Source organism: Oncorhynchus masou, chromosome 9 (genome assembly GCF_036934945.1).
Source record: "Oncorhynchus masou masou isolate Uvic2021 chromosome 9, UVic_Omas_1.1, whole genome shotgun sequence".
NCBI classification, from domain to species: domain Eukaryota; kingdom Metazoa; phylum Chordata; class Actinopteri; order Salmoniformes; family Salmonidae; genus Oncorhynchus; species Oncorhynchus masou.
Genome location: NC_088220.1, coordinates 61,982,407 through 62,002,448, shown reverse-complemented (window position 1 = coordinate 62,002,448; position 20,042 = coordinate 61,982,407). Strand labels below are relative to the sequence as shown.

General features: G+C 44.1%; 1 protein-coding gene across 4 annotated transcripts in view; it reads left to right on the top strand.

Annotated features, from left to right (window-relative positions):
- Positions 1 to 2,669: 2,669 nt before the first annotated feature.
- LOC135546403 (septin-4) overlaps positions 2,670 to 20,042 on the top strand; it is a 30,567-nt gene continuing 13,194 nt past the window's right edge. Inside the window, exon 1 of one of the 4 annotated variants that reach the window (XM_064974795.1) lies at positions 2,670 to 2,829. In XM_064974795.1, coding sequence (XP_064830867.1) covers positions 2,794 to 2,829 — 36 coding nt within the window. In that variant the 5' untranslated portion in view covers positions 2,670 to 2,793. Of the gene's footprint in view, positions 2,830 to 17,353; positions 18,754 to 20,042 lie in introns of those variants that run through there. The other 3 variants (XM_064974793.1, XM_064974792.1, XM_064974794.1) reach the window with 3 other exon arrangements.

Here is a 20,042-nt window from a genome sequence, read left to right as displayed (position 1 = left end):
CCAGGGCTGCTGTGAACTGATGTTCTTGTTCATGCAGAGGCGGTCAATAACTGGTGATGTGGAAGTTCGGTGAGAGCTGTTAGATTCTTGAATTCTTCTTGTGATCAATGTGTTTTTAATGATTTTAGTTGATCTGAGAATGCTGATAAGGCATTTTGGTCTCTATTGTGAAAACTCTGTGTTCTCGGAATGATTTACATGTCCTGAATTAACCTCAGTGGAGAATAGCAGTACCTTTGAGCCTATTCGGCTTAGCCTACCCTGGCTTCATAAGAGCCAGGTTGCATTGTCTGCTGCCCTACCCCTAGAGAGAGACCCTGTCTCACACACATCACATGCCTGAACTATACTTGGGGTGTATGTTGTCCTTGTCTACAGGGCAGTAGCATTTCTGTGTGTGTTCAGTTAGATCGCTGTGTGCATTACAATTACTGTCCCACTAGTGTGATGCAATGCTCTGCTATTTATAATAGCCATTGGCATTTGTCATTGGCATCAGGTGTTATTTTATGATGTGGGGTTGTTGTCATTTTCGGGTGTGTGTATGAGTGTTTGACAAGCTGTTTCATGTGGAGGGCACTAGATGGCGCCACCTTCTCTCTGCCAGCTCACTCTGGTGTCAGTGTTGTACCCAGGGGAGTCTGAGGACCAAGTGTCTACAGTGCTACGTGCCTCAGACACAGGAGCACAGTTTGAGCAACCATGTGTTTTCCTGTCTCACTTGTTTTCCATTTGATGAAGGTCTGTTGACCAAAGGTTTACACAGTAAATGACTCAAATTTGTATCTGATCTAAGTGCATCTGATTTACATCTGACTTTTTCCCTACTGTTCCAATTATGAAACAAGACTGTTCTTGTCACAGATGCAGAGGCCATTTTGGGGAGTTCGAATAACATGTATCCTGTTTGTCAGTGAATAGTAGTTTCATCATCAGGTATGCCATTCTGGCCCCGTGCCGGATGACCCTACAATGTAAACTGGGAGGAGCCAGGCATTTTAATTATATTTGGGAATATGTTCTGGTGGAGTCTCCAAAGACAGCTGTTTATTATAGTGTTATCTAGTCTGTCTGAGCTGTGTGTGTGTGTGTGTGTGTCATCCCATCTCTTGGGGCATGCAGTTAGCTCCTTCAGACAATCCTGATTATCAGTCCCTGATGAGAGTTTGAGAGGACCAGGGCCCATATTTACAAAGTGTCTTAGAGTATGAGTGCTGTTCTAGGATCAGTTCAGTCTGTTAAATCATAATGAATAAGAGGGCAGACCTGGATCAGCACTCTTAAGACGCTTTGTGAATACAGGACCTGGTCTCCTTTCAACAGACTTTCAGTACTACAGGCAGTAGTATTGACACCACAGGAAAGTGGGCATGGCACTCCAGTCTGCGTGGAAATGGGAATGCCCCCCTCACCCTCCAGCCGGCCCTGCACATTACTCACAGCTTTACAGGATCTTAGTGGGTTTTTACCATACTGTATGGTCTGTATAAGAGGATACTGTCTACTGCTTACAGTATTCATTGCACTGTCTATATGTTGGTCGCTGACAGTGATGATCCTATAGGTTGGGATCTGGATCTGGTAGTGGTCCACAGTAGTCCAGACAGCCTCTCCTCCCAGAGGCTGACTGTGAATTCCTCTCACAGCAAATCTGTCAAAGGAAGATGAATGTGTGTGGTCTGAAGCCCAGCGCTCTCTTTCTCTCGTCGTCCTAGATTATCTGAATTGTCTGTCTGGTCTTGTCTGGTCTGGTCTTGTCTGTCGTTGTGCTTCTTAATCTACATATTGAGGACAATGACTCTGGTTAAGCCTATGAGTCTGTCTGAATGCTGCTGAACTGAGAGAATCATGTTCCTGCTTCAGTTCTGGACTGCCTTTATTAAGGCATTACAACATTTAAGTCATTTAAGTCAAGAGATAATGTATGTGGCTCAGTCTTTCTGCTGTGCCCATTCATTTGACTTTTAAACCTTGCTGTAATCTCAAACCAAATTCCCTAAGAATGAGTAATGCATAATACCAGACAGATTATGGTAAATCTTGTATATTATGGCCTAGTACGGTGACTGACTAAAGTGTGTGTGTGTGTCTGTGTGCGCGCGTTGTATCCACATTGCGTACGGTGACTGACTAAAGTGTGTGTGTGTGTGTGTGTGTGTGTCTGTGTGCGTGCGTTGTATCCACATTGCGTACGGTGACTGACTAAAGTGTGTGTGTCTGTGCGCGCGTTGTATCCACATTGCGTACATTGAAAAGTACATGCACATGCATGTATCTTGCACAAGCACAACATCTGTGTGTGCATTGTGGAGCAAAGCTGTGGCTGTGCAGAATGAGGACAGTAGGGGCTTGTTTAAAAGGAGACAGGGCAGATGTTGTAAAGCTTCCAACAGTGCAGCATCTCTCCTGAAGGAAGGAGTGACAGGACAGCGCTACTGCTGCATCTAATATACATGGGCTGCACACATTGGTCAGAACTGAGAAAGGGGTGGGATTATTCAAATATACACCACACAGAGTGGTTGACAATGAGCCACGGGGCATGCAAAACAGAGCCCTGAAGTCTGTAGCAAGGGGTCTGGTTATGTAGATTTGATATCAATTGATTGGATGAGGGTAGGAGAAATGGGTGTGTTTGGGTACTGAGGTGTATTCTGTGAGAGGTGAAGTGACAGTAGGACTGAGGAGCTTTTCAAGGCCTGTTTACCGTCTCCTCTGATCTCTCTTTTGATTTGGGTTCTGTCTTCTATTGGGGGCTTTTATTTTCATGTCATTGGGGTCCCAAAGGAGAAAATGGCAGCAAACTCTGAAACAAACAGCGACTCTGAGGTATGTGTGTGTGTGTGTGTGTGTGTGTGTGTTTGGTCTGTAGTGTTTACTCCTCCACTATAGTGGTAATGAAACTATTTGTCTTTGTCAGCATTGCCAGCTTCTCCCCTGAGCATATGCTTGAGGTTTACCACTATATCACACAGTCTGCAACACAACACTACAAGTTGCCTTCAGTCAGTTTGGTATAAATATCAGTCGGTGTGTGTTCTGTGTGAGCATAATTCTGCATTAGGCTTGACACTCTTCCTCTCAACAAAGATTTATACTGTGAAGTGCTTAGTATGATGTGCATGGCTTCCCATGACTCTAAACACATGTTGGTTGTTGTTGCCTTGTGTTCTGGCACCACTGCAGCTGGGTGCTGGTTGCCTGTTGTGAGAGGGGAGGCACCAGTCTTTAATAGGGATGTTAAGATGTCTATATTGATTAATGTAACAACAGCTGATTGCACTGTGCGTGTGTATTGGTTTTGGAGAGTTAGCCTACCTGCTGCTGCGGCAGTGCAGATATTATTGACTGGGACTCTCTTCCTGTCTGATGGTGTCAGTTTAATGGCATTTTGCTCTAGTCTTAGAGCACCAGTCTACTGTAGATGTGCTGTAATATATATGGGTACTTACAGAGTTGGGGAGTAACTGATTATATGTAATCTGATTACAAAAAAATGAATGGTTACGTTACCAGCAAAAATATTGTAATCACATTACAGATACTACAGATGCCGCCTTGGCTCTTTAAAAAAAAAAAAAAAAAAATCAGAAGGATGTTTGAGAATATGCATTGACACAACACATTCAATTCAACATTTTCAAAAAAGGCGCAAGTTTAAGTTTGTTCCACAAGTCAGATACCACTATGATGACACACCAAATGCATTTGATGGATCGTTTTGTTTTCTAATGCCTCCTTAAGGGAAAAGTGATCCAAAAGAAATCAGATTACATTACTGAGTTTGGTTAAGCCAAACGTTACATTACTGAGTTTGGTTAAGCCAAACGTTACATTACTGAGTTTGGTTAAGCCAAACGTTACATTACTGAGTTTGGTTAAGCCAAACGTTACAATACTGAGTTTGGTTAAGCCAAACGTTACATTACTGAGTTTGGTTAAGCCAAACGTTACATTACTGAGTTTGGTTAAGCCAAAGCGTTACATTACTGAGTTTGGTTAAGCCAAGCGTTACATTACTGAGTTTGGTTAAGCCAAGCGTTACATTACTGAGTTTGGTTAAGCCAAACGTTACATTACTGAGTTTGGTTAAGCCAAACGTTACATTACTGAGTTTGGTTAAGCCAAACGTTACATTACTGAGTTTGGTTAAGCCAAACGTTACATTACTGAGTTTGGTTAAGCCAAACGTTACATTACTGATTGCCATTTTGGACAGGTAACGAACAACTGTAACGGATTACATTTAGAAAGTATGTAGGATGAGCACCTGACTTCCCTTGTGCTGTTCTGGCAGAGCTGTGTGTGTCTGTATTGCCCACCCATCTCACTCTCCATTATGTCTCTTTAATAGCCCAGTCTCACCCAAACACACAGAGCCCTCTGTACTGATCTAAACAACAACAGCATTCACACAGAGCAGAGCACACGTTCACCACATCACCACCTGCACCTGGGTAAGCCACAAGGGTGAACCTCACTGGAGTTGTTGAGTTTATTTTATATTTACAGGGACAGTGCACATTAATCAACGTTTCAGTAAAAGTGCCGGTTTTAGCCAGCCGGCTAATTTTCAACAGCAGTCCCTGGGCAGGTTATTAAAAACAATTACAATATAGACAACAGCAACATAGGACAAGCAAGACGTAGCATACCGACAGAGCAACATCGGACAAGCAAGACGTAGCATACCGACAGAGCAACATAGGACAAGCAAGACGTAGCATACCGACAGAGCAACATCGGACAAGCAAGACGTAGCATACAGACAGAGCAACATAGGACAAGCAAGACGTAGCATACAGACCGAGCAACATAGGACAAGCAAGACGTAGCATACAGACAGAGCAACAGGACAAGCAAGACGTAGCATACAGACAGAGCAACATAGGACAAGCAAGACGTAGCATACAGACAGAGCAACATAGGACAAGCAAGACGTAGCATACAGACAGAGCAACAGGACAAGCAAGACGTAGCATACAGACAGAGCAACATAGGACAAGCAAGACGTAGCATACAGACAGAGCAACAGGACAAGCAAGACGTAGCATACAGACAGAGCAACATAGGACAAGCAAGACGTAGCATACAGACAGAGCAACAGGACAAGCAAGACGTAGCATACAGACAGAGCAACATAGGACAAGCAAGACGTAGCATACAGACAGAGCAACAGGACAAGCAAGACGTAGCATACAGACAGAGCAACAGGACAAGCAAGACGTAGCATACAGACAGAGCAACATAGGACAAGCAAGACGTAGCATACAGACAGAGCAACAGGACAAGCAAGACGTAGCATACAGACAGAGCAACATAGGACAAGCAAGACGTAGCATACAGACAGAGCAACAGGACAAGCAAGACGTAGCATACAGACAGAGCAACAGGACAAGCAAGACGTAGCATACAGACAGAGCAACATAGGACAAGCAAGACGTAGCATACAGACAGAGCAACATAGGACAAGCAAGACGTAGCATACAGACAGAGCAACAGGACAAAAAAGCAACAAGACAAAATTCATAAAAGCAACAAAGTGTTTCCACACCTCACAAGCTACAGACAACATGGAAAGCGACAACACACAGCTAGGGACCATGTTCACAAATCTGATTGACCTTTAGCCATGTCTTCAAGCATTTTGTGAAAGTGGGATATGTGGTGCAGTTATGTGTGTTCTACTCAAGCATTAAACCAAACACTCCACAATGTGCAGACATTTTCAAGGGAATTCGCTTAGAAATTAGTTGTTTTTTTATAGGTGATTTCCACAGAACTATAATTAATTATATTTGGACATTCTGAGTCTACTGTATGTATGAATGTGTCACACCAGACTGGCAGGACTTTGGTGGCCAATGGGGCATCTCCCATCTAGTCTGCAGGTTTCAACGTATTTTACGGGACGTTCTATCATTTCACTTAAGATGCTGTAAAATAAAGCATTTCCTCCAGGATGGGGAAATGAACATTTTCTGAAGTAAATGCATAGTCTGACTATACTCACGCTTAATAAAGTCAATTTCACATCCGGACATTGAACGATGGCACCAGAATTACTCTACTGTAGTTTTAGTAGATAGAAATAAGTGTGCTGACTTTTTGAATTGCCTGCAGTAGAAATGTGCTTTCGTCGCTTGAGGTCAATAACAACATGCTGTACAGTTTCTTTATGGCTCGCTGTGGCTTGTGACTGCATTTCCCATGTCTACACACACACACACACACACACACACACACATGCAGGTTGGCGTTTTTTGTCATTAATCTTGTTCTGGAGGCAGCTCTGCAGAGTGGTCACTAGCTGACACAGCCACAAAGTCATCAAATCGGATTTGAACCCGAACCTTAAACACACTCCTAACCCGAACCTTTTAATTTGTACAATATAGCACAGTTTAACTTTGCAGCTAAGTGGAAATTGCTCAGTTCTGCCTCCAGGAAAAGACTCATGGCAATAATCGTCAACCTGCCATACACATACATTTACATTTAAGTCATTTAGCAGACGCTCTTATCCAGAGCGACTTACAAATTGGTGAATTCACCTTCTGACATCCAGTGGAACAGCCACTTTACAATAGTGCATCTAAATCATTAAGGGGGAGGGGGGTGAGAAGGATTACTTATCCTATCCTAGGTATTCCTTGAAGAGGTGGGGTTTCAGGTGTCTCCGGAAGGTGGTGATTGACTCCGCTGTCCTGGCGTCGTGAGGGAGTTTGTTCCACCATTGGGGGCCAGAGCAGCGAACAGTTTTGACTGGGCTGAGCGGGAACTGTACTTCCTCAGTGGTAGGGAGGCGAGCAGGCCAGAGGTGGATGAACGCAGTGCCCTTGTTTGGGTGTAGGGCCTGATTAGAGCCTGGAGGTACTGCGGTGCCGTTCCCCTCACAGCTCCGTAGGCAAGCACCATGGTCTTGTAGCGGATGCGAGCTTCAACTGGAAGCCAGTGGAGAGAGCGGAGGAGCGGGGTGACGTGAGAGAACTTGGTAAGGTTGAACACCAGACGGGCTGCGGCGTTCTGGATGAGTTGTAGGGGTTTGATGGCACAGGCAGGGAGCCCAGCCAACAGCGAGTTGCAGTAATCCAGACGGGAGATGACAAGTGCCTGGATTAGGACCTGCGCCGCTTCCTGTGTGAGGCAGGGGCGTACTCTGCGGATGTTGTAGAGCATGAACCTACAGGAACGGGCCACCGCCTTGATGTTAGTTGAGAACGACAGGGTGTTGTCCAGGATCACGCCAAGGTTCTTAGCGCTCTGGGAGGAGGAAACAATGGAGTTGTCAACCGTGATGGCGAGATCATGGAACGGGCAGTCCTTCCCCGGGAGGAAGAGCAGCTCCGTCTTGCCGAGATTCAGCTTGAGGTGGTGATCCGTCATCCACACTGATATGTCTGCCAGACATGCAGAGATGCGATTCGTCACCTGGTCATCAGAAGGGGGAAAGGAGAAGATTAATTGTGTGTTGTCTGCATAGCAATGATAGGAGAGACCATGTGAGGTTATGACAGAGCCAAGTGACTTGGTGTATAGCGAGAATAGGAGAGGGCCTAGATCAGAGCCCTGGGGGACACCAGTGGTGAGAGCGCGTGGCGAGGAGACAGATTCTCGCCACGCCACCTGGTAGGAGCGACCTGTCAGGTAGGACGCAATCCAAGCGTGGGCCGCGCCGGAGATGCCCAACTCGGAGAGGGTGGAGAGGAGGATCTGATGGTTCACAGTGTCGAACGCAGCCGATAGGTCTAGAAGGATGAGAGCAGAGGAGAGAGAGTTAGCTTTAGCAGTGCGGAGCGCCTCCGTGATACAGAGAAGAGCAGTCTCAGTTGAATGACTAGTCTTGAAACCTGACTGATTTGGATCAAGAAGGTCATTCTGAGAGAGATAGCGGGAGAGCTGGCCAAGGACGGCACGTTCAAGAGTTTTGGAGAGAAAAGAAAGAAGGGATACTGGTCTGTAGTTGTTGACATCGGAGGGATCGAGTGTAGGTTTTTTCAGAAGGGGTGCAACTCTCGCTCTCTTGAAGACGGAAGGGACGTAGCCAGCGGTCAGGGATGAGTTGATGAGCGAGGTGAGGTAAGGGAGAAGGTCTCCGGAAATGGTCTGGAGAAGAGAGGAGGGGATAGGGTCAAGCGGGCAGGTTGTTGGGCGGCCGGCCGTCACGAAGCGAGATTTCATCTGGAGAGAGAGGGGAGAAAGAGGTCAGAGCACAGGGTAGGGCAGTGTGAGCAGAACCAGTGGTGTCGTTTGACTTAGCAAACGAGGATCGGATGTCGTCGACCTTCTTTTCAAAATGGTTGACGAAGTCATCTGCAGAGAGGGAGGAGGGGGGAGGGGGGGGGGGAGGATTCAGGAGGGAGGAGAAGGTGGCAAAGAGCTTCCTAGGGTTAGAGGCAGATGCTTGGAATTTAGAGTGGAAGAAAGTGGCTTTAGCAGCAGAGACAGAGGAGGAAAATGTAGAGAGGAGGGAGTGAAAGGATGCCAGGTCCGCAGGGAGGCGAGGAGGGAAGAGAGGAGGGTTGAGGAGGCAGAATCAGGAGATAGGTTGGAGAAGGTATGAGCAGAGGGAAGAGATGATAGGATGGAAGAGGAGAGAGTAGCGGGGGAGAGAGAGCGAAGGTTGGGACGGCGCGATACCATCCGAGTAGGGGCAGTGTGGGAAGTGTTGGATGAGAGCGAGAGGGAAAAGGATACAAGGTAGTGGTCGGAGACTTGGAGGGGAGTTGCAATGAGGTTAGTGGAAGAACAGCATCTAGTAAAGATGAGGTCGAGCGTATTGCCTGCCTTGTGAGTAGGGGGGAAGGTGAGAGGGTGAGGTCAAAAGAGGAGAGGAGTGGAAAGAAGGAGGCAGAGAGGAATGAGTCAAAGGTAGACGTGGGGAGGTTAAAGTCGCCCAGGACTGTGAGAGGTGAGCCGTCCTCAGGAAAGGAGCTTATCAAGGCATCAAGCTCATTGATGAACTCTCCGAGGGAACCTGGAGGGCGATAAATGATAAGGATGTTAAGCTTGAAAGGGCTGGTAACTGTGACAGCATGGAATTCAAAGGAGGCGATAGACAGATGGGTAAGGGGAGAAAGAGAGAATGACCACTTGGGAGAGATGAGGATCCCGGTGCCACCACCCCGCTGACCAGAAGCTCTCGGGGTGTGCGAGAACACGTGGGCGGACGAAGAGAGAGCAGTAGGAGTAGCAGTGTTGTCTGTGGTGATCCATGTTTCCGTCAGTGCCAAGAAGTCGAGGGACTGGAGGGAGGCATAGGCTGAGATGAACTCTGCCTTGTTGGCCGCAGATCGGCAGTTCCAGAGGCTACCGGAGACCTGGAACCCCACGTGGGTCGTGCGCGCTGGGACCACCAGATTAGGGTGGCCGCGGCCACGCGGTGTGGAGCGTTTGTATGGTCTGTGCAGAGAGGAGAGAACAGGGATAGATAGACACATAGTTGACAGGCTACAGAAGAGGCTACGCTAATGCAAAGGAGATTGGAAAGACAAGTGGACTACACTTGTCGAATGTTCAGAACGTTAAGCTTACGTAGCAAGAATCTTATTGACTAAAATGATTGAAATTATACAGTACTGCTGGAGTAGGCTAGCTGGCAGTGGCTACGTTGTTGACACTACACTAATCAAGTCGTTCCGTCGAGTGTAATAGTTTCTACAGTGCTGCTATTCGGGGGCTAGCTGGCTAGCTAGCAGTGTTGATTACGTAACGTTACGTTAAAAGAACGACAATAGCTGGCTAGCTAACCTAGAAAATCGCTCCAGACTACACAATTGTCTTAGATACAAAGACGGCTAAGTAGCTAGCTAGCTACGATCAAACAAATCAAACCGTTGTACTGTAATGAAGTGAAATGAAAATGTGATACTACCTGTGGAGCGAGGCGGAATGTTGACCGGGTTGTTGAAGTTCAATTCGGAAGACGTTGGCTAGCTGTTGGCTAGCTAGCTAGCAGTGACTCCTACGTTAAGGACGACAAATAGCTGGCTAGCTAACCTCGGTAAATTAAGATAATCACTCTAAGTCTACACACTCTAAGCTACACAATTACCTTGGATACGAAGACAGCAAAGACAACTATGTAGCTAGCTAACACTACACTAATCGAGTCATTGAGTGTAATAGTTTCTACAGTGCTAGTGGACGTTAGCTAGCTGCTTTGCTAGTGGACGTTAGCTAGCTGCTGGGCAGAAAGCAGTGTAGACTACGTTAGGACGACGAAATACGATAATTACGCAATTATCTTTGATACAAAGACGGCTATGTAGCTAGCTAAGAAGAAATTGCTAAGATTAGACAAATCAAACCGTTGTACTATAATGAAATGTAATGAAAAGTTATACTACCTGCGGACCGAAGTGTAGATGCGACCGCTCGCTCCAACCCGGAACCGGTTGAAGCGAGCGGTCCTATGGAAAGCACGAAGCTGCCTGGTCCTCTGAATGCAACAGTAGTGGCAGTTAAACCCTCTACCTCGCTCCAACAGGAACAAAACAGGGTATTGTTGCCAACCACAACTACTGTTATGTTGAATTTGGTTTCATATCCTTTAATTGTTTCTCTGAGACTGTATTATATAGTCTAACCATCAACCTTTTACTCTGTCAATCTGGAAAAAACTTTTCCCCTTTCGTTCCCACATCCCATTATTTCTTCCCCTTTTTTTGGACTTAGTTGATGGCATGTTGACAATGGTCCCTTTTGAGGGCAGACCGTAAGTTGAAGTCCCCTCCTAAAGGTGAACATTAGCCTCTTCAATAAGCATGTGAAGTAACCTACAACATGCCCTTTCTGATGTCCTTATAAGAACTCATGAAAGATGATTGAATACCTTCCCCAAAAGTGGGTGCCGACTGAATGCGTTGAGGGCACCGCCACGGACCAGAGTGAAATAGTGAAGCCACAATTTAACTATGGCATGTTGTTACTCCTAATGACCTGAACTAAAGGCAGCAGCTGTTTTACCTGGGGTCCAGTAACATTAAGGCAGTTTTATATACAATTTAAAATATTACATGACATTACTTAACACTTTTCACAACACATTAAGTGCGTTCCCGCAGGCCACTACTCTGCTACCACATATCTACAATACAAAATTCAGTGTGCGTGTCTTATCATGTATGTGTAAAGCATGTGTCTGTTCCTCTGTATGTGTCTCTTCACAGTCCCAGCTGTTCCATAAGGTGTATTTATCGGGGGGGTTTATCTGATACTACTGCTTGCATCAGTTACCCGATGTGGAATAGAGTTTCATGTAGCCATGGCACTACGTAGTACTGTGCTCCTCCAATAGTCTGTTTTTGACTTTGGTGGCATGTCTTGTGGGGTATGTATGGGTGTCCGAGCTGTGTGCTAGTAGTTCAGACAAACAGCTCAGTGCATTCACCTTGTCAACACTTTTTACAAAAACAAGTAGTGATGAAGTCAATCTATCTTCCACTTTGAGATATGAGAGATTTACATGCATATTATTGTTGTCGCTAAATGTACATTTAAGGGCCAGCCCATGCTGCCTTGTTCTGAGCCAATTTAAATTTTCAGAGGTCCCTCTTTGTGGCACCTGACCACACAACTGAACAGTAGTCCAGGTTCAACAAAACTAGGGCCTGTAGGACCTAGAGCATCCTGACTGGTTGCATCACTGCCTGGTACGGCAACTGCTTGGCCTCTGACCTCAAGGCACTACAGAGGGCAGTGTGTACGGCCCAGTACATCACTGGGGCTAAGCTGCCTACCATCCAGGACCTCTACACCAGGCAGTGTCAGAGGAAGGCCCTAGAAATTGTCAAAGACCCCAGCCACACCAGTCATAGACTGTTCTCTCGAATACCACATGGCAAGCGGGACCGGAGTGCCAAGTCTAGGACAAAAAGGTTTCTCAACAGTTTTTACCCCCAAGCCATAAGACTCCTGAACAAGTAATCAAATGGCTACCCGGACTATTTGTATTGTGTGCCCCCCCCATAGTCACTTTAACTGTACATACTACCTCAATTGGGCCGACCAACCAGTGCCCCCGCACAGTGGCTAACCGGGCTATCTGCATTGTGTCCCACCCGCCAACCCCTCTTTTACGTTACTGTTACTCTCTGTTATTCATATATGCATAGTCACTTTAACCTTATCTACATGTACATACTACCTCAATCAGCCTGACTAACTGGTGTCTGTATGTAGCCTCGCTACTTTTATAGCCTCGCTACTGTATATAGCCTGTCTTTTTTACTGTTTTATTTATTTACCTGCCTATTGTTCACCTAATACCTTGTTTTGCACTATTGGTTAGAGCCTGTAAGTAAGCATTTCACTGTAAGGTCTACACCGGTTGTATTCAGCGCACGTGACAAATAAACTTTGATTTGATCTGTCTTGTTGGTGTTAAAAAGGCAGAACAGCGCTTTATTATGGACATACTTCTCCCCATCTTAGTTACTGTTGTATCAACATGTTTTGATCATAACAGTTTACAATCCATGGTTACTCCAAGCAGTTTAGTCACCTCCACATTATTTATTACAGCATTTAGTTGAGGTTTAGTGAATGATTGGTCCTGTAGAGATTTTTACCCATGACATTTTTCTTCAGAGCAGAGAAAGCTTTTTGTTGTGTTGGACTGACTGCTCTGTAAAATCTGTGGAATTAAACTTTTAAGATGAGATCAAAAACGTTCATAAAAATCTTCAACAGCTGACAGTGCATGTATTCAGTTTCTGACTGCAGCTTATGAATGTTCCACAAGATCTGCAGAAGTATTTTCCAGTTAAGTGCCTTAGTTATTGCTCAAGGGGCTGGCCACCGCAGCAGTATGCCACCTTGGACTTGAACCAGCAACTTTCTGGTTTCATGTGGTTGGTATGCACTAACTGCATATGAGACCACCAGGTTTATCTTACTGGAGGTGTCACTGTATTGGTTTTACTGTGGATTTAAAAAAAACTTACACTAATTGGGTGAAAATGAATAATTATTTCTACTAGTAATTGTGGTGAGAGGCAGTAGTGTGGCCTATACCTGTTATGGATATTAACTGGATCGGGACCGGGTGGGTCCCACTGATGTGAGCCTTTGAGCATTGGCACTTAAGTTAATTAATTACGTATTCAGCTGAATAAACGGGAAACGTGTCTTACCAGTAGGTAATTGATACAGTACTTATGGAAATGTGATTTAAAAAAAATATATTTGCAAACATTTCTAAAAACCTGTTTTTGCTTTGTCATTATGGTGTATTGTTTGTAGATTGAGGGGGGGGGGGGGAGTATTTAGTCAATTTTAGAATAAGGCTGTAATGTAACAATGTGGAAAATTCAAGGGGTCTGAATACTTTCTGAATGCGCTGTATATGATGTTATAGTCTAGGAACATACAGCTCCAAGTTCTACAATATGATAGACATTTCCATGAATGCTACTGATTTGTTCATCAGATGTGATCTTGGTGGGACGTGCAGTAGGACTGTGGTTTCTGGTGTCTTGTGGTTTCTGGTGTCTTGTGGTTTCTGGTGTCTTGTGGTTTCTGGTGTCGTGTGGTTTCTGGTGTCGTGTGGTTTCTGGTGTCGTGTGGTTTCCTCAACCATAGGCCGGTGTTTTATAGCGAGCCGATAATGTGTTTTTGTAAGCTTATTGGTGTATCAGCATCTGGAACTATGTTGAGCTCAGCAGCTCAGATGCTCCACTGCAGCCCTGTTGGGTGACTAGGGTTTCAGTTATACATCCATTCAGATATATAGCCTAATTTGTTTGACTGTGTGCTTTAGATTTCTCCTTCAGAATGTTCTCAAAGGAATAGTGTGACTAAATCAAATGGAACAAGAATTAAATTAAGATGTAAATGTAGAGTTATAACTTATTTTGCAAGACAAATGTTGTCAATGTGACTATCATTTACATTATCACAGCCTGTTTGTCTATTCTTATTAGTTGTGATTAATTCAGTTTGACTGATTCTCTCTTACTGTATGTAGTCAACTCTTCCTTTCTTTTTGTAAGGAATTGAGGTTATCTTATTATGTTGAATCAATGATAAGCACATCAAATGGATCTAAAGAAAAGCAGACCTGCCAACATGCACGCATTTTGCGTACCAACTACGCAATTCTTTGTCCATGTACGCAGGTACGAGATCCGAGTTAACTTCTTATGGATAGGTGTCCCGTCAACGGGCAGTTGTAAATCATGCAGCGCCTTGTCACGATCAGATTTTTAGAGAAACAACAAATGTTCGTACACATAAGTGTCTTCTATCGGCTGAAAGCTTAAATTCTCGTTAATATAACTGCACTGTCCAATTTACAGTAGCTATTACTGTGAAAAAAATGGCATGCTATTGTTTGAGGAGAGCTCCTAACAACAAAACACTTTTTTCAACACGATAGGTTTGACAAATTCACCTCTGAAGGTGAAATGTGTACTTACATTCTGAAATCTTGCTCTGATTTGACATCCAATGGGTCCCAGAGATAACGTGAAGTGTTGTTTTGTTAGATAAAATCCTTTTTCATATCCTTAAAAGGTCCATATAGCATGCACGATCGATTTTTGTATTTCCACTCATTCAATTTGCAACGAAAGGAATCTGTGAAAATCTAACCCTAAACGTTGTTCAACCAGTCAAATCACATTCATATTTATTCCTCAGAGATCCTAGAAGGTAACCAGACTTCCCTATATCATTAGGGGTGTAGTATATCCTATAGGACACCAAATTTGGTCAGAGAGCGAAGCCTTCATGGCATGCCGATGACACGTCTTCACTTGATCGACCTTAACTTTGTCAAATAAGCACCAATCAGGGTCACACAAAGCTAGCTAGATAGCCAATGAGCTGGGCTTTACGGGAGTATCCCATACGGAAACCCTGTATCTGTCGCAAAATGTAGCTGCTAACCTTATGCGACAGCAAGCCTTTTCCTTTTGGACAAAAATTGTAAGAATATGGAGACTAATGAAAACTGGGTGTTTTTGCAAATATTGAACTTATAATATGGCTACTAATACTGGAAAAGCTACATTAAAGTCCAGTTATATAGATTTGACTATATTCTTGCATAAAAATGTCATGTAAATGTCTCCTTCACGATTTGCTCAAATGTACCTGGGTGACTTCACACTAAATGTCATGTAGTTTTCTCATACATAATTATCCACCTGAAACTTTGCACATACACTGCTCCCATCTTGTGGACACCATCGGAATTACAACCAGTGATGGCTAGATGTGGGACCTTTTCTGTTGCATTTCATATATGGTGGTAGAAAAAAAAAGTTTAAAAAAAAGTACAAATTGAATAGTGCCTGATTTTATTATTAGTAGTATTTTTTTAAATTGTTTACATTTTAATGAAAAATAAATTCACTGAGTAAATCTAACATCTCTATTCTCGAGCTGCAACACACAGTTTGGATTAATACATCATTATTCAACGTAGCTACCCCGTATCTGCACCTCCTGTTTATGATGCTGAGTTTTCCGACTGTCAGCTGTACGTAAACGCATTGATAAATCCCTTTTCAACTCTGTGTGTTGTGGAAAGGCAAACACTAATTGTTTCAAGCTAAGATTAGAGAACATAAAATAGACATTCAGTGGGCTCCAAAGTACCAGCAGTTCACTCGCATTTGCTAGTGAAAGAAATTAAATGCAAATCCGAAAAAATACTGGTCGCATTTGTGCGAGTGTGATGTACATTTAATTCTGTGTTGCGTGATCCTCGTAATGTTACGTGACAAGCGTTCCACTACTTCAGAGACTAAACTTGGGGGCATGTGCTATAACACAATCGTTTACAGATAATTATCTCCATTCTACGCTCTACATGTAATGGAATAAACATACAATCTGTGCTAATTCCACAAAACATATAATTATTTTATGTTCTGTGTCTTTTATGTTTTTCAGAGGACTGAACTGAACCAGGTGTGATCCATAATGTTTGTCTAAGAACATGAATCTCCAATTTTCCATGAGTGTCTGGTACTCTAAAAAGGTTGGACAGGGTTGGCAGGTCTGGGAAAGTCGCATGAGAAATGTCCAATGTATTTTCCCTACAAAGCACTGTACATGAGATTAATGGATGGATTCATTCTAAACACAGTTGCGTAACAGGCCTAGTATTATATTTGGCTTTGGGGGGGTTGCAGCAGTTCACTCTAAAGTCATTAGTGTATGTGCGTCTCCCATGAAGGCAAGTGAACAAGTACACACAGGGTAGAGAATTGGGAGAAGGGAGATGAAGGCTCAGAGGGAAAGCATGCATGTGTGACTGATGCTACCCAACCTCTCTAGATGGAGCTGTACATTCACAGAGAGGAGATGGGGGCTATAATCAATGCAAGAGGGTGGAGGGGGGGCTGTAATCCCAAGGTTAACCCACTCCAGAGTGCTCTGTGCCAGGCATGCCAAGTAGCCCTGATGGACGTGCTGCCGAGGCTGACTGGGTGATGTCATCAGTCCAACTCTGCTGCCTGATCGTCACTACCACTATTGTTCTGTTGTCTGTGTTAAGGCTCCATTTATATTCAGTATGATCTGAGATTCCTCCTCTTGCTCTCTCTTTCTAGTTCTCTCTCCTCTCACTCTTGTTTTCTCTCTCCCTTGAGATGCCGTCTCTTTTCTTCTCAATTTATGTCAAACTGTTGAATGAAGAACTCATGAGACATCAGTGTTTTTAGGCAGCAAGGCAGGCAGCCAGCCATGCAGACTGGTAAAGTAAGGAGAGTTCCATACATCTACAGTGAAATTCCTTGATCGTCATCCCTTTTAAATCCGTTTCAGCTGTGGCTACGGTCTCCTAAGACTTTAATGCTTAAGATAATCATACACTCCAGTGCCTGACAGCCAAACTGATACAGTGTGAGAGGATAAATCTGTATTCCTCTCTTGTCTTAACTTGCAGGGTAAATAATTTGCTCGAGAAGAGCCAAAGTGGGTTCTTAGTGGAAAATCTATGTAGTACAGAGATGAGTGGCCTTAAAAGTTGAAGTGAGTTGGTGTTATCGGCATGGTATGTGTTGGACAGCCCAACCTTGTGAACCGTGATGGGTGCGTGGGCCGTGGATGGATTCCATGTCTGTGGCGGAATCGGACTAGGAGCCCCAGGGCGGTGGGGCAGCCAGGCAGCTCGATGGGGCTGGAGGAAAGTGTCCTGGTTCAAAAGCATATATAGGCAGGGGATGCTTGCCACTCTCCAGACTGGCTCCCGGTGAGGGCATGAAGAGCTGCTTGAGAGGAGGCAAGAGAGTCAGGCTGTTACATCTCATACAGGGTGCCACAGGTGAGGTACCACAGGTGAGGTACTGCAGGAGAACTGGTCAGTTATTGTCCTGAAGAGGATTGCTTTTAAATTGAGTCTGGTGAGGTCTTTAAAAAAATTGAGTCTAGTTGGTGTACACGTTTGGATTGTTGTTTAATGATTGATTACAAAGACTGCATTTTCTACTTGCTTCCAAGTGGTGGATTCTCTGCAGTTCAAGTGAGGGGCAGACATGTTCTTCAAGTTTTTAAATGGTGGAGCAGAGAAGTTTTCACAATCTGACAAATATTCTCACTGTCTGCCAAGTAAAACATTGAAACAAAATGTTGTGTGTGGAATGGTTCTCAGATCATCTCTGCTCCAGAGTTGATAGTGTTGGTTATTGTTGACCAGGGATGCTGTTAATTGGCTCACACGGTGGGTCGTCCATGTTAGGCAGTAGATTGGACATTGATCCATCGTGTGGTTTGGTCAGAGCAAAGCAGACCGGAGGAAAACATGTCAGTGGTCCTCTAATCTGAGAAACTATTAATTTACTCTCCTCTCGGTCCTCTCTGCCATTTATCTCCTAATCCCAATCCCTGTTTAATTAAAACTGTGAGGAAGACATCAAAAGCCTGGTTGGGATGACTTGGAAATCCTTTGTGGGAGAACACTGATACAAACTCATAGAAGAACCTTGCAAGGCCTTGCTCTGAACTCTGAGTGTTAGTAGGTGTGTGCTTTTGTTTTAATTTTCAGTAAAGACATTTCAACTCTCTACACGATGCAACGGCAGCCAGATCAGTTAATTTCATCTGCTTCAGTAACAGTGCATTGTTAGACCTCCCCTGAATGGGAAGATATCAGAATCAGTTAAACTAAGTGCAGCTGGACAAATAAACAACATTAGGCTATGAGTGGAATGGCCAGACAGAATAGATCCCTGCACACACCAACATTATTTCTGACATTGCTGAAACAATTAATTCCACGCACCACTCTGAATGCAACTCAATCACCCAGTGGGCTACTCCAGTGGACAGCCATGTTGTTTACTCTGGCATCCAACAGCCATGTCATTTCCTATGGCTGGATCCAGACTACTCACTCATTGTTATTTTATTTTGAGTTATTTAATCATTTCGTGATTTGTTTTATTTGTGTTTTTTGTTTTTCTTTCAACCCTTTTGTACCGGTCCGTTCTACACAAAACGCCATCACGCAACGCTATCCTGTTGTCACGCCAACCTACCCTTCCACGCCCTCCTTCACCATTCCCCATTCCTTGTTCTGATTGGTCCTTCCAATTCTTACTTCCCTGTTGGCCCTGCTCCTTGCCTCGCCCTTTTCCACTCCAAATGCATGTTCCTTCCTGGTTGGAGATTGCAGAGTGCACTGTAGCCCCAGTAGCAATGGAGGACAGTGACCATGAGGCTCACTCATCATCAGATGACCTGGACTCCGCCCCGCCGTCCCCGGGCCACACCAGGGACCACCACCATGACCCCGAACAGGTACCAGTGACCAGACAAGGTCTGGGTCAAAGAATATGTCAAATACTTTCCAGATATTTGAGCTGCTTTGCTTGATTTGGTGACACAGTGAATGGAACACATGGAATAGCCTAAAAAGGTCAAAATTCCAAGCGAAATCAAGTGCACCTCAAATACTTTTAAGTATTTTCCATATTTCTATTGGTCTCTGTGACCCCCCCCCCCTTTTAACCCAATCCCCTGTTACACACAACACAGGGATGTTGTTGTGGCTAGAGGTTTCATACTGCTGTGCTCCATATGTACACTGGAACCACAATCAGCCCTCTGTCGGCATGCAGGGATAATCTCCTGTTACCCTGAGAGCCATGTGGAAGGACAATCTAAGATTCATACATACCAAGGACTGGCAACAATGTACTTGAATATTGTAATTTAATTAATTGTCCATATGCTTTAGACCTCCTTTGTAGTTCACTAGTTTACTTTGTAGTTTACTTTGTAGTTCACTAGTTTACTTCCTGTTTGAACCAGTTATTTGCGCAAAAAAGTTGAGTTGGTTACTATTGATCCAAATAAAGGAGGCCCAATAGGCTGTGTGTCTGTTCACAGGAGCTTAAACTTGGAAGAACACCAATGTATCATCATGACTGTGTCCTCTCCAGATTAGCTCTCAAAACGTATCACTATTGAGCAGAGATATGGGCCGATAACTCCAGTTTACTCTTATTGCTATGGTTCTCCTAGAGCTAAATCACTCTGGATAAGAGCGTCTGCTAAATTACTAAAATGTACAGTCAAAGTATTCAGACCCCTTCCCTTTTTTCACATTTTGTTACGTTGCAGCCTTATTCTAAAATGTATTAAGTAATTTCCCCCGTCATCAATTTACACACAATACCCCATAATGACAAAATGAAAACACATTGTTAGACATTTTTGCAAATGTATTAAAAAAAACAACAGATACCTTATTTACATAAGTATTCAGACGCTTTGCTATGAGACTCGAAATTGAGCTCAGGTGCATCCTGTTTCCATTGATCATCCTTGATGTTTCTACAATTTGATTGGAGTCCCCCTGTGGTAAATTTAAATTGATTGGACATGATTTGTAAAGGCACACATCTGTCTATATAAGGTCCCATCGTTGACTGTGCACGTCAGAGTAAAAACCAAGCCATGAGGTCGAAGGAATTGTCCATAGAGCTCCGAGACAGGATTGTGTTGAGGCACAGATCTGGGGAAGGGTACCAGTGTTGTAGGTTCCAAGTACACAGTGGCCTCAATAATTCTTAAATGGAAGAAGT